Source organism: Oncorhynchus mykiss, chromosome 18 (genome assembly GCF_013265735.2).
Source record: "Oncorhynchus mykiss isolate Arlee chromosome 18, USDA_OmykA_1.1, whole genome shotgun sequence".
Lineage (NCBI taxonomy): Eukaryota > Metazoa > Chordata > Actinopteri > Salmoniformes > Salmonidae > Oncorhynchus > Oncorhynchus mykiss.
Window position 1 is genome coordinate 5,697,159 of NC_048582.1, and position 14,207 is coordinate 5,711,365.

The window sequence follows — 14,207 nt, forward strand, 5'->3', positions numbered from 1 at the left end:
GTGTGGAGATTTTCTGTACAATACCGTCATCGAACTACCAGCTGGAGTAACGCAGTAACCCAGTGTCTAAGACCGCTGCGCCAATCGCGACAGTCCATCCGAAAAGTTTTTAATGCTTATCATTTGCCTTGCACAAAGTATCAAAATACTAAAATACAACTTAAACAGGACTCTTAAATAATTTAATTGAAATAGTAATTTTTGATCACAGAAACAATGATAACATATGGACAAATACATTAATAATGAAATGTTAATTACATAAAGCAGCCCGTGTAATCATCTGCCAGAGAGTAGCCCCAGTCGATCTGAGACCCAAGCAATACATTTGGGCCCGATAACTCGGTAATACTGCCTAAGGCTGCTCAGACTCGGGCCACATGACGTCGGCCGAGTCTGACTCTCAGCCGGAACCCGCACAGATCCACTGTGCTAGCTGGGATGGGACAACATTCTACAGGCCACAATCAACCCTATGCTAAATAGATGTGTCCCGGAGGAGGCAGCGACCCCTTCTCGTGCACGGACGGTGTTAGTGGAGGAACAGGAAGTTCCGGACAGAAGCGCACCATTATTCAGTGTAAAGAAAGCGCCAGAACGGTGCAGTCAAGAAGATAACATTATTGTCCTTTTCTATTTATTACTACAGGTATGTAATAGCACGTTTAAACATTTTAATATCGAAAGAATATGTCGTACCATTTTAGGTAATACATCCGTTAAGGTATTATCACGTTGGGTAAAGGTGTGATGTGTTATTTTTGTGTCAAGCCGAGTGAAGAACGTGATAATGTTAACTATTTTACAAGTTACATAGTTAGAGCCTTTGGTGTTTGTCTGAGTGGATGTACATCGTTTTCTCAATGTAATTTCACAAAGAATATATTTACTTGAGATGTCTGAATTCGTTTTACAATTTATTAGTGTGTGTAAAATTCACGAACGGGTAAAATGGCGGCGCCAACTCGGTCTGCATCAACAGACTTCAGTCCAGGCAGTGTGGCTGCAGCAGAGAGACCATTTCACGGTTGCACTACTGTTTTAAAGTTTAAAGTAATGATTATCAGTTTTCTACATGTGTACTAATATTCAGACTATTTAAGTTATCGCTGTCTATACATATTACTATGGTGTGAACGGAAATGCTATTGTTTTTTAATTTAAATAATACAGTGAAGACCAGGTTATTCAGGAAAATAGTACATAGTGCTGCCTAAAACATACTGTGATCTTGTACTAAATGGTTTTGAGTCATTTAAGCATTTATGTGAATTCAGGAAATCTACCATAGATTAAGTGCGCTTAATTGTGTAGCCTGATTTAAAGCGTAAACGTTGTCTAATGTGAAGGAATTTATGTTTTGTTGTCACTGCTTTTTCTCTTTATTACTACAGGCCGACTCAGATCAAGTCTGAGGCCGGTAACTTCAACAGTGAGGACAAACCTACAGTCACTGGATCCTGATTGTGACAGTGAAGCCCAGTTTGCACTGCAGGATCCATAGATGGCATCAGTGAAGCTGGAAGACTGCAGTCAAACACTGGAGCTGAATATTGACATTAAAGATGAAGAAGAGGAGGAGAAGATTGGGGAATCTGTTAGTCATGGTAAGAGCAGGTTCTGTCTATCCAAGTTTGTTTACTGGCATAGAGCAGTGGGGTGGAGACTTGCAGAAGTTGGCCTTTTATGGTAAGAGCAGGTTCAATCTAACTAAGTTTGTTGTTCATTACAACTTCCCACTGTGCATGAAAAGTTGCAGTAGAACTTTTTCAATGAGAAGGTAGACGTTATTTCATGCTACTGAGACTTGGTGGTTTGACACCAGTATTGTCAGCATTTGTTTTATTAACTGGGCTATCTGGAGTGATCAGAGAGTAGACTAAAGAAGTGGAGTGGACAAACTGCCAGTGTTTTAAAGTTCTATGAAGTGAGTCTGTAGTTACTAACCCTTGAGTGGAGGATGATATAGCTCATAATTTTCATGACTTATGAGATACTTTTAGAATAGTTTTATTCCCCTTTTGTATTGCACAGCCTACTGATATGAATACATACAGTACCAGCCTATTGATATGGATACGTACAGTACCAGCCTACTGATATGAATACATACAGTACCAGCCTACTGATATGAATACATACTCTACCAGACTACTGATATGAATACGTACAGTACCAGACTACTGATATGAATACATACAGTACCCACCTACTGATATGAATACATACAGTACCAGCCTACTGATATGAATACATACAGTACCAGACTACTGATATGAATACATACAGTACCCACCTACTGATATGAATACATACAGTACCAGCCTACTGATATGAATACATACAGTACCAGCCTACTGATATGAATACATACAGTACCAGCCTACTGATATGAATACGTACAGTACCAGCCTACTGATATGAATACATACAGTGAATTCAAAGTATTCAGACCCCATGACTTTTTCCACATTTTTTACGTTACAGACTTTTTCTAAAATGGATTAAATAAATGTTTCTCATCAATCTACACACAATACGCCATAATGACAAAGCAAAAAAAGGTTCAGAATTGTTTTCACATTTATAAAATATTTAAAACAGAAATCTTATTTACATAAGTATTCAGACTCTTTGCTATGAGACTCAACATTGAGCTCAGGTGCATCTTTTTCCATTGATCATCCTTGAGATGTTGTCAACCTGTGGTAAATTCAATTGATTGGACATGATTTGGAAAGGCTATAATGTCCCACATTTGACAGTGCATGTCAGAGCAAGAACGAAGCCATGAGGTTGAAGGAATTGTCCGTAGAGCTCCATGAAAGGAGAAATTCACAAGCTGGTAAAATGGCGGTGCCCAGTCGGTCTGCGTCAACAAACTTCAGTGTGGATGCAGCAGAGAGACAATTTTACGGTTTGAACTGCTGTTTTGAAACCAAATGTAATGATTATCAGTTTCTACATGTGTCATAACATTCAGACACATTCAGTTGTTTCTGTCTTCATCTATAAATGTTACTGTGGTGTGAACAGGACATACAAATGGTTTTTGATGTAACCTTGTATTCACTGTATTCACTGTGTTAAGTAAAATAGCATAAAACGTACTGCAACCTTGTACTAAATGTTTTTTGAGTCATTCATGCATTTATCTACTATAGGTTAAGTATTGTCTCAACCATATTGTGGAGCTCCTGTACCTAAATATAAACAGTACCGGCACCCAAAATGTTTATCGGCAGCTATTTCAGTCCAAGTCAAGCACTGAATTAGATAATTGAACAAGAAAAAATAAAAATATTTTTAGAGAATGAAGAAAGTTCCAGAACTTATGACAATAATGTTTGTGTCCATTTCTCTTCTACTACTTTCCGACTCAGGTATGAGGCTGGTAACATCAACAGTGAGGACAAACCCAGCCTGCCTCTCTCCTTCCACACTGAGTAGACACCTACAGTCACTGGGTCCTGATTGTGACAGTGGAGCCCAGTTTTCTCTGCAGGATCCAGAGATGGCATCAGTGAAGCTGGAAGACTGCAGTCAAACACTGAAGCTGAATGTCAACATTAAAGATGAAGAAGAGGAGGAGAAGATTGGGAAATCTCTTCCTCATGGTAAGAGCAGGTTATATCTAACAAAGTTTGTTATTCATTCCAACTTCCCACTGTGTATGAAAAGTTGCAGTAGAACTGTTTCATGATGAACTGTTTCAATGAGAAGGTAGATGTTATTTCATGCTACTGAGACTTGGTGGTTTGACACCAGTATTGTCAGCATTTGTTTTATTCACTGGTCTATCTGGAGTGATCAGAGAGTAGACTAAAGAAGTGAAGTAGACACATTGTCAGTGTTTTAAAGTTCTATGAAATGAGTCTGTGTAGTTACTAACCATTGTGATAGTGAGTGGAGGATGACACGCCCCTTTTTAGCTTTCATCTCTTTACCCACTTTTAGAATAGTTTTATTCCCCTGTATTGTACAGCCTACTGATATAAATACATATGTCACCCGGTACAGACAGAAGAGGACCGGCCACCCCTTTGAGCCTGTTTCCTCTCTACATTTCTTCCAAGGACCCTGCTTTCTGCATTGCTTGCTCTTTGGGGATTTTAGACTGGGTTTCTGTAATGCACTTTGACATTTGCTGATGTAAAAAGGGCTACGTAATATACATTTGATTGACATGTATATCACACCAACTGACTGGTTCTTCTGATGTTGTTCACACAGGAGACCATGTTGAGACATTCTCTACATCCAGAGAAAAACAGCAGGAAGATCATGGAGCTAAGAGGTCTCACCACTGCCCACATTGTGAGGAGATTTTCCCAATTCTATCAAAGCTAAAAATACACCTAAAAATACACACAGGAGAGAATCCGTATTCCTGTACTGACTGTGGGAAGAGATTCACAACATCAAGGGCTCTGACAGTTCATCAGAGAGTGCACCCTGGAGAGAAGCCTTACTCCTGCTCTGACTGTGGAAAGATTTTCTCTTGTCCGGGCCACTTAAAAAGACATGAACATATACATACAGGAGTGAAGCCTTACTCTTGCTCTGACTGTGTAAAATGCTACACAACATCATCTGAGCTAAAACTTCATCAGAGAGTGCACACTGGAGAGAAGCCTTACTCCTGCTATGACTGTGGGAAGAGTTTCTCTCGACAGGGTTTTTTAAAAGCACATGAACTTATACATACAGGAGTGAAGCCTTATTCCTGCTCTGACTGTGGGAAGATTTTCTCTCAACTGGGCCACTTAAAAAGACATGAACGTATACATACAGGGGTGAAGCCTTACTCCTGCTCTGACTGTGTAAAATGCTTCACGACATCAACTGAGCAAAAAGTCCACCACAGAACACACACAGGAGAGAAGCCTTTCTCCTGCTCTGACTGTGTAAAATGCTTCACAACATCAACTGACCTAAAAGTCCATCAGAGAACACACACAGGCGAGAAGCCTTACTTCTGCTCTGACTGTGGAAAGAGTTTCTCTCAATCGTGCCACTTAAAAAGACACCAAGGTAAACATAAAGGAGAGAAGCTTTACCACTGATCTGACTGTAGAAAATGTTTCAAAACAACAGCTGAGCTAAAAGGTAATCAGAGAACAGACACCGGAGAGAAGCCTTACTTCTGCTCTAAATTTGGCAAGAGTAACTCAAGTAAAAGTCTAAAGGTATTCTGTTGTAAATATACCTTCGTTTCAAAAGTGAATAATTTCAAATTGCTTAAATGAACCTCTACGCGATGGGTGTCCTCTAACCAGGACGGTTGTTGCTAACGTGCTCCAATGTGACTAGAATGACGTATACAACAGCCAACTTTCCAGGACATAGACATGACTTTATATCGTCAGAAAGCTTAAATTCTTGTAAATCTAACTGCAGTGTCCAATTTAACAGTAGCTATTTCATTGAAAAAAAATACCGTGCTATTGATGAGTAGAGTGGACAACAACTGTTATCATGGCAACTGGTATAATACATTCACCTCTGAAGGTCAATAATGTACTTGCATTCAGTAATCTTTCTCTGATTTGTCATCCTGAGGGTCCCAGAGATCAAATGTAGCATAGTTTAATTTGCTAAAATGTTCAAATGTAGGAACTGGGTTCCACATTTTGAACCCCTGTTGTCTCTGGCTCCACACCTACCCCGCCTGGCCATCTAGATGTGTGAAAGTTAGTGAATAAGCAAATGATCCATCGTGTATGAAATTCCTGTCAGTGTGTAAACTTAAATGTTTTATTACCATAGCATTTGTATATGTTCTCTATAGTTTTGTACTTAAATGTATCAATTGACCAATTCAGGACATTTGGGGAAACTTCTGGCAGACTTGATGCAGTGCAGTAATGTAATTCTTTACTGGATCAGTCAGAAACTTTGCACACTGCTGGTCAAAATCTAAATTACACCTAGACTCCTTTCTGAAAGTATGTATTTTCCTGTGATTTTACCAGGTAAGTTGACTGAGAACACATTCTCATTTACAGCAACAACATGGGGAATAGTTACAGGGGATGAATGAGCCAATTGTAAGCTGGGGATTATTAGGTGACCATGATGGTTTGAGGGCCAGATTGGGAATTGAGCCAGGACACCGGGGTTAACACCCCTAAGTGCCATGGGATCTTTAATGACTTCAGAGAGTCAGGACACCTGTTTTAAAGTCCCATCCGAAAGACAGCACCCAACACAGGGCAGTGTCACTGCCCTGGGGCATTGGGATATTATTTTAGACCAGAGGAAAGAGTGCCTCCTATTGGCCCTCCAACACCACTTCCAGCAGCATCTGGTCTCCCATCCAGGGACTGACCAGGACCAACCCTGCTTAGCTTCAGAAGCAAGCCAGCAGTGGGATGCAGGGTGGTATGCTGCTGGCTATATGGCCTTTCTCTTGCATTTCAAAGACGAAAAAGAAAAACACCGTTTTTTTTTGTATTATATTTGACCAGATCTAATGTGTTATTCTCCTACATTAATTTCACATTTCCACAAACTTCAAATGGTGTCAAGAATATGCATATCCTTGCTTCAGGTGCTGAGCTACAAACAGTTAGATTTGGGTATGTATTTTTAGGCGAAAATTATTTTTTTTTTTAAGTGTACAATCCTGAAGAAGTTAAGCAAACCAGACGGCACAATTGTCTTTTATTTTTTATATTACGGATAACCAGGGGCAGACTAACACCATTTACAAGCAAAGCATTTGTGTTTAGTGAGTCTGCCAGATCAGAGGCAGTAGGGATGACCAGGGATGATATCTTGATAAGTGCGTGAATTGGACCATTTTCTGTTATGCTAATCAGAAAAAAATGTAAAGAATACTTTTGTGTGTCAGGGAAAATGTTTGGAGTAAAAAGTGCATTATTTACTTTAGGAATTTGCCACAGGATATCTAAACATCATTGCCAATCAGGTGCATCCCTTCATGGCAGCAGTGTATCCATCTGCAATCAGATTATTTCAGCAGGATAACGTCTTATGCCACAAGGTTTGTCCAGGAATGGTTCCAATAACATTACTTCTTTGTCCATCTGTGGGAGGAGATGGAACGAGCTATTCGGAGTAGATCCATTCGCAGCCAACTTGACACAATTGTGGGAAGCATTGGAGTCGACATGGACCAGCATCCCTTTGGAACGCACACAACACCTTGGACAGTCTATGCCCCGACGATTTGAGGCTGTTCTGAGGGCAAAGGGGGGTGCAACTCAATATTAGGAAGGTGTTTCAAATATTTTGTACTAGGGATGCACCGATATGGCATTTTTGGCCAATACGATATCCAATATTTTCCTTGCCAAAAGAACGATACCGATATTTACAATGTTAGCGGCCTGTTAAGCATTTTAGCACAGTTAAATAGTTAACACACACACACGGATGCAGCGGTCTGCAAGAGGCATCACTACAGTCCCGGGTTTGAATCCTGGCTGTATCAAATCCGGATGTGATTGAGAGTCCCATAGGGCCGGGCACAATTGGCCCAGTGTCGTCCGGGGTAGGCCGTCCTTGTAAATAAGCATTTTGTTCTCAACCGATTTGCCTAGTTAAGTAAATCGGCCCAGATCCACTGTGCTAGCTGGGATGGGACAACATTCCACAGGCCACAATCAACTCTATGCAAAATAGATGTGTCCCGGAGGAGGCAGCGACCCCTTCTCATGTGATGGGGTTGGGTCATCCCAAGGATCCCGGAATGCACGGACGGTGTTAGTGGGGGAACAGGAAGTTCCGGACAAAAGCGCACCATTATTCAGTGTAAAGAAAGCGCCAGAACGGTGCAGTCAAGAAGATAACATTATTGTCCTTTTCTATTTATTACTACAGGTATGTAATAGCACGTTTAAACGTTCTAATATCGAAAGAATATGTCGTACCATTTTAGGTAATACATCCGTTAAGGTATTATCACGTTGGGTAAAGGTGTGATGTGTTATTTTTGTGTCAAGCCGAGTGAAGAACGTGATAATGTTAACTATTTTACAAGTTACATAGTTAGAGCCTTTTGTGTTTGTCTGAGTGGATGTACATCGTTTTCTCAATGTAATTTCACAAAGAATATATTTACTTGAGATGTCTGAATTCGTTTTACAATTTATTAGTTTTGTGTAAAATTCACGAACTGGTAAGATGGCGGCGCCACTCGGTTTGCGTCAACAGACTTCAGTCCAGGCAGTGTGGCTGCAGCAGAGAGACCATTTCACGGTTACACTACTGTTTTAAAGTTTAATGTAATGATTATCAGTTTTCTACATGTGTACTAATATTCAGACTATTTAAGTTATCGCTGTCTATACATATTACTATGGTGTGAACGGAAATACTATTGTTTTTTTGATTTAAATAATACAGGGAAGACCAGGTTATTCAGGAAAATAGTACATAGTGCTGCCTAAAACATACTGCATCCTTGTACTAAATGGTTTTTGAGTCATTTATGTGAATTCGGGAAATCTACCATAGATTAAGTGCGCTTAATTGTGTAGCCTGATTTAAAGCGTAAACGTTGTCTAATGTGAAGGAATTCATGTTTTGTTGTCACTGCTGAGCTACCAGATCTATTGAAATGAGATCAGTGCGTGACTTGGACAGGAGCTGAGTACCGGCACCTCAAATGTATATTGTTTGAGCACAAATTCCTCTTATAGAATATTAGCTCAACAGTATTGTGGTACTCCTGCACTTGAATTTAAATAGTATTTTTTGAGAGTAAAGAAAGTGCCAGAACTGAGAAGACAATAACTTTAGTATTTTTCTCTTTATTACTACAGGCCGACTCAGATTGAGTCTGAGGCCGGTAACATCAACAGTGAGGACAAACCCAGCCTGCCTCTCTCCTTCCACACTGAGTCCAAACCTACAGTCACTGGGTCCTGATTGTGACAGACGAGCCCAGTTTGCACTGCAGGATCCAGAGATGGCATCAGTGAAGCTGGAAGACTGCAGTCCAACAATGGAGCTGAATGTTGACATTAAAGATGAAGAAGAGGAGGAGAAGATTGGGGAATCTGTTAGTCATGGTAAGAGCAGGTTCTGTCTATCCAAGTTTGTTTACTGGCATAGAGCAGTGGGGTGGAGACTTGCAGAAGTTGGCCTTTTATGGTAAGGGCAGGTTTCATCTAACTAAGTTTGTTGTTCATTACAACTTCCCACTGTGCATGAAAAGTTGCAGTAGAACTGTTTCATGATGATGTAGATGTTATTTCATGCTACTGACACTTGCATCGTTTGACACCAGTATTGTCAGCATTTGTTTTATTCACTGGTCTATCTGGAGTGATCAGAGAGTAGCCTAAGAGGTGAAGTAGACAAACTGCCAGTGTTTTAAAGTTCTATGAAGTGAGTCTGTGTAGTTACTAACCCTTGAGTGGAGGATGATATAGCTCATCATTTTCATGATTTATGAGATACTTTTAGAATAGTTTTATTCCCCTTTTGTATTGCACAGCCTACTGATATGAATACATACTGTACCAGACTACTGATATGAATACATACAGTACCAGACTACTGATATGAATACATACACTACCAGACTACTGATATGAATACATACAGTACCAGACTACTGATATGAATACATACACTACCAGACTACTGATATGAATACATACAGTACCAGCCTACTCATATGAATACATACAGTACCAGCCTACTGATATGAATACACACAGTACCAGACTACTGATATGAATACACACAGTACCAGACTACTGATATGAATACATACAGTACCAGACTACTGATATGAATACATACAGTACCAGACTACTGATATGAATACATACAGTACCAGACTACTGATATGAATACATACAGTACCAGACTACTGATATGAATACATACACTACCAGACTACTGATATGAATACATACAGTACCAGCCTACTGATATGAATACATACAGTACCAGCCTACTGATATGAATACATACACTACCAGCCTACTGATATGAATACATACAGTACCAGACTACTGATATGAATACATACAGTACCAGACTACTGATATGAATACATACAGTGAATTCACAATGTATTTAGACCCCATGACTTTTCCCACATGTTTTACGTTACAGACTTTTTCTAAAATTGATTAAATAAATGTTTCTCATCAATCTACCCACAATACACCATAATGACATTTATAAAATATTTAAAACAGAAAACTTATTTACATAAGTATTCAGACTCTTTGCTAGGAGACTCGACATTGAGCTCAGGTGCATCTTTTTCCATTGATAATCCTTGAGATATTTCTACAACTTGATTGTTGTCAACCTGTGGTAAATTTAGTTGATTGGACATGATTTGGAAAGGCACACACCTGTCTATATAATGTCCCACGTTTGACAGTGCATGTCAGAGTAAAAACCAAACCATGAGGTTGAAGGAATTGTCCATAGAGCTCCATGAAAGTAATTGTAATTATTTGCCTACCTTCTCATGCATTTTTGCACACAATGTATATATAGACTCCCCTTTTTTCTACTGTGTTATTGACTTGTTAATTGTTTACTCCATGTGTAACTCTGTGTTGTCTGTTCACACTGCTATGCCTTATCTTGGCCAGGTCGCAGTTGTAAATGAGAACTTGTTCTCAACTGGCCTACCTGGTTAAATAAAGGTGAAATAAAAAATAAAAAAAATAAAAAAAGGAAAAATTCACGAGCTGGTAAAATGGCAGCGCCCAGTCGGTCTGCGTCAACGGACTTCAGTGCAGGCAGTGAAGTTGCAGCAGAGAGACATTTTTACAGTTGCACTACTGTTTTGAAACCAAATGTAATAATTATCTGTTTTCTACATGTGTCATAACATTCAGACACATTCAGTTGTTTCTGTCTTCATCTATAAATGTTACTGTGGTGTGAACAGGAAATACAAATGGTTTTTGATGTAAAACAGTGAATAAAAGGTTAAGGAAAATAACACGTAGTGCTGCCTAAAACAAACTGTAACCTTGTACTAAATGTTTTTTGAGGCATTTATGCATTTTTCTACTATAGGTTAAATATTGTCTCCACCATATTGTGGAGCTCCTGTACCTAAATATAAACAGTACCGGCACCCAAAATGTTTATCGGCAACTATTTCAGTCCAAGTCGAGCACTGAATTAGATAATTGAACAAGAAAAAATAATATATTTTTAGAGAATGAAGAAAGTGCCAGAACATAAGACAATAATGTTTGTGTCCATTTCTCTTCTACTACTTTCCGACTCAGGTATGAGGCCGGTAACATCAACAGTGAGGACAAACCCAGCCTGCCTCTCTCCTTCCACACTGAGTAGAAACCTACAGTCACTGGGTCCTGATTGTGACAGTGGTGGCCAGTTTGCACTGCAGGATCCAGAGATGGCATCAGTGAAGCTGGAAGACTGCAGTCAAACACTGGAGCTGAATGTCAACATTAAAGATGAAGAAGAGGAGGAAAAGATTGGCAAATCTGTTAATCGTGGTAAGAGCAGATTCTAACTAACTAAATTTGTTGTTCGTTCCAACTTCCCACTGTGCATGATAAGTTGCAGTAGAATGGGTGTGTAGTTACTAATAACCCTTGTGATGTTGAGTTGATGATTTAGCTCATAATATTATTGACTTATGAGATACTTTAATAGTTTTTTATTCTCCTTTTGTATTGCACAGCCTTCTTACATGAATACGTACAGGTAGCCTAGTGGTTAGAGAGTTGGCCAGTCAATTAAAGGCTGCTGGATCGAATGACAAGGTAAAAATTGGTCGTTCTGCTCCTGAGCAAAGCAGTTAACCCACTGTTCCCTTGGCGCCAGAGATGTGATTGTTGATTCTGGCAGCCCCCTGCACCTCTGATTCACAGTGGTTGGGTTAAATGTGAAAGACACATTTCAGTTTAATGCATTCAGTTGTACAACTGACTAGGTATCCCCTCTCCCATTCAGAAAGTTTTCAGACCCCTTGACAACTGACTAGGTATCCCCTCTCCCATTCAGTTGTACAGCTGACTAGGTATCCCCTCTCTCATTCAGAAAGTATTCAGACCCTTTGACAACTGACTAGGTATCCCCTCTCCCATTCAGAAAGTATTTAGACCTCTTGACAACTGACTAGGTATCCCCTCTCCCATTCAGAAAGTATTCAGACCCCTTGACAACTGACTAGGTATCCCCTCTCCCATTCAGGAAGTATTTAGACCCCTTGACAACTGACTAGGTATCCCCTCTCCCATTCAGCAAGTATTTAGACCTCTTGACAACTGACTAGGTATCCCCTCTCCCATTCAGGAAGTATTTAGACCCCTTGACAACTGACTAGGTATCCCCTCTCCCATTCAGGAAGTATTTAGACCTCTTGACAACTGACTAGGTATCCCCTCTCCCATTCAGGAAGTATTTAGACCCCTTGACAACTGACTAGGTATCCCCTCTCCCATTCAGGAAGTATTTAGACCCCTTGACAACTGACTAGGTATCCCCTCTCCCATTCAGGAAGTATTTAGACCCTTTGACTTCTCCACGTTTTGTTACATTACAGCCTTATTCTAAGATTATATTTTTATATCAAATTTAACACTCATCAATCTACACACAATACCCCATAATGACAAAGCAAACAGGTTTTTAGAATTTTTTTCAAATTTTATACTTAAAAAACCCAAACTGAAATACCTTATTTACATAAGTATTCAGACCCTTTGCTATGAGACTCGACATTAAGCTCAGGTGCATCCTGTTTCCATTAGATATGTTTCTACAACTTTGTTGTTGTCAACCTGTGGTAAATTCAATTGATTGGACATGATTTGGAAAAGCACACACCTGTCTATATAAGGTCCCACAGTTGACAGTGCATGTCAGAGTAAAAACCAAGCCATGAGGTCGAAGGAATTGTCCATAGAGCTCCATGAAAGGAAAAATTCACAAGCTGGTAAAATGGCGGTGCCCAGTCTGTTTGCGTCTCTGGTGCAGCAGAGAGCCCTTTTTACTGCTGTTTTGATGCTAAATGTTATGATTATGGGTTTTCTACATGTGTACAATTATTCAGACACATTTGTCCGTAGAGCTCCATGAAAGGATTATGTTGAGGGACCGATCTAGGGGAGGGACCGATCTGGGGGAGGGACCGATCTGGGGGAGGCACCGATCTGGGGGAGGGACCGATCTAGGGGAGGCACCGATCTGGGTGAGGGACCGATCTGGGGGAGGGAACCAAAACATTACTGCAGTGTTTATTTGTCTTTTATTTAACTAGGCAAGTCGGTTAAGAACACATTGTTATTATTCACTGACTGCCTAACCCGGGCGATGCTGGGTCAATTGTGCGCCGCCCTATGGGACTCCCGATCACAGCCAGTTGAGTTACAGCCTGGAATCGAACCAGTGTCTGTAGTGATGCCTCTAGCTCTGAGATGCAGTGCCTTCGACCGCTGCGCCACTCGGGAGCCCCTTGAAGTGTTGAAGGTCCCCAAGAACACAGTGGCCTCATCATTCATTGTTTAAAAAAAATGTACACATATTCATTAGTTCCAATTAGGACAATCAACAATTACAGAAATACTATTTTATTTTGGTGCAGCTAGAGGAATTGATTGAAATAGACGAAGGAATTTGGGCAGAATATGAGTCTTAATGATATTTATTCTACCAATAATAGATACAAGCAATGATGTCCATCTGTTGATGGATTATGTTGCATTCGTTACCATGGGTTCATAATTTGCTGAGCTCGAGCTAATTTCTGGTGTGATTTTTAATACCAAGATATGTGAAACCTTGTTCTGTATTCACAAATAGATGCTGTACAACTGGATTCAGTATCTTGTTTGTTGAGGAAAAGGATGGTAGATTTGGTTTGATTAACTTTAAACCCAAAAAACGGACAAGTTATTAATTAAATTGGAGAGGGAAGAGTTCTTTAGATCTGTTAGGAATAAGAGGATATCATCAGCATACAGGTCCACTCTTTGTTCAAAATCTGTTTTAATTCCACTAATTGACGGTTGGGCCCTTACTGCAATGGCAGAGGGTTCTATAGCTAAAAGGAAGAGTCCTGGACTGTCAGGACATCCTTGTCTCGTGCCCCCGAAAAATCTTTAAATGTTGTGAAATCAAGTTGTTAGTGGCAATGTTAGTGGCATTTTACAGAAGTAGTTCCCAAATCTCTGAAATAAGACCACTCAACTCTATGGAATGCCTTTTCTGCATCAAGTGAG

The 14,207-nt window shown here is 40.0% G+C and overlaps 2 protein-coding genes and 1 long non-coding RNA gene across 10 annotated transcripts in view; all 3 read left to right on the plus strand.

The window, feature by feature from the left end:
* Window positions 1-5,812, plus strand: part of LOC110513970 (gastrula zinc finger protein XlCGF17.1-like) — a 241,069-nt gene extending 235,257 nt beyond the window's left edge. The window contains exons 1-3 of one of the 2 annotated variants that reach the window (XM_036951191.1): window positions 502-649; window positions 1,395-1,607; window positions 4,234-5,812. In XM_036951191.1, the coding sequence (XP_036807086.1) occupies window positions 1,505-1,607; window positions 4,234-5,066 (936 nt within the window). In that variant the 5' untranslated portion in view covers window positions 502-649; window positions 1,395-1,504 and the 3' untranslated portion in view covers window positions 5,067-5,812. Of the gene's footprint in view, window positions 1-501; window positions 650-1,394; window positions 1,608-4,233 lie in introns of those variants that run through there. The other variant, XM_036951190.1, reaches the window with a different exon arrangement.
* The window catches only part of LOC110510710 (zinc finger protein 883-like), a 586,683-nt gene that overhangs the window by 544,230 nt on the left and 28,246 nt on the right, over window positions 1-14,207 (plus strand). The window lies entirely within an intron of this gene.
* Window positions 7,593-11,308, plus strand: LOC110519537. 2 transcript variants are annotated; one of them, XR_005037314.1, is made up of 3 exons: window positions 7,593-7,848; window positions 8,793-9,041; window positions 11,268-11,307. It is a non-coding gene; the product is annotated as an uncharacterized LOC110519537 (long non-coding RNA). The 2 variants fall into 2 exon arrangements; XR_005037313.1 differs by having other exon boundaries at window positions 7,595-7,848; window positions 11,244-11,308.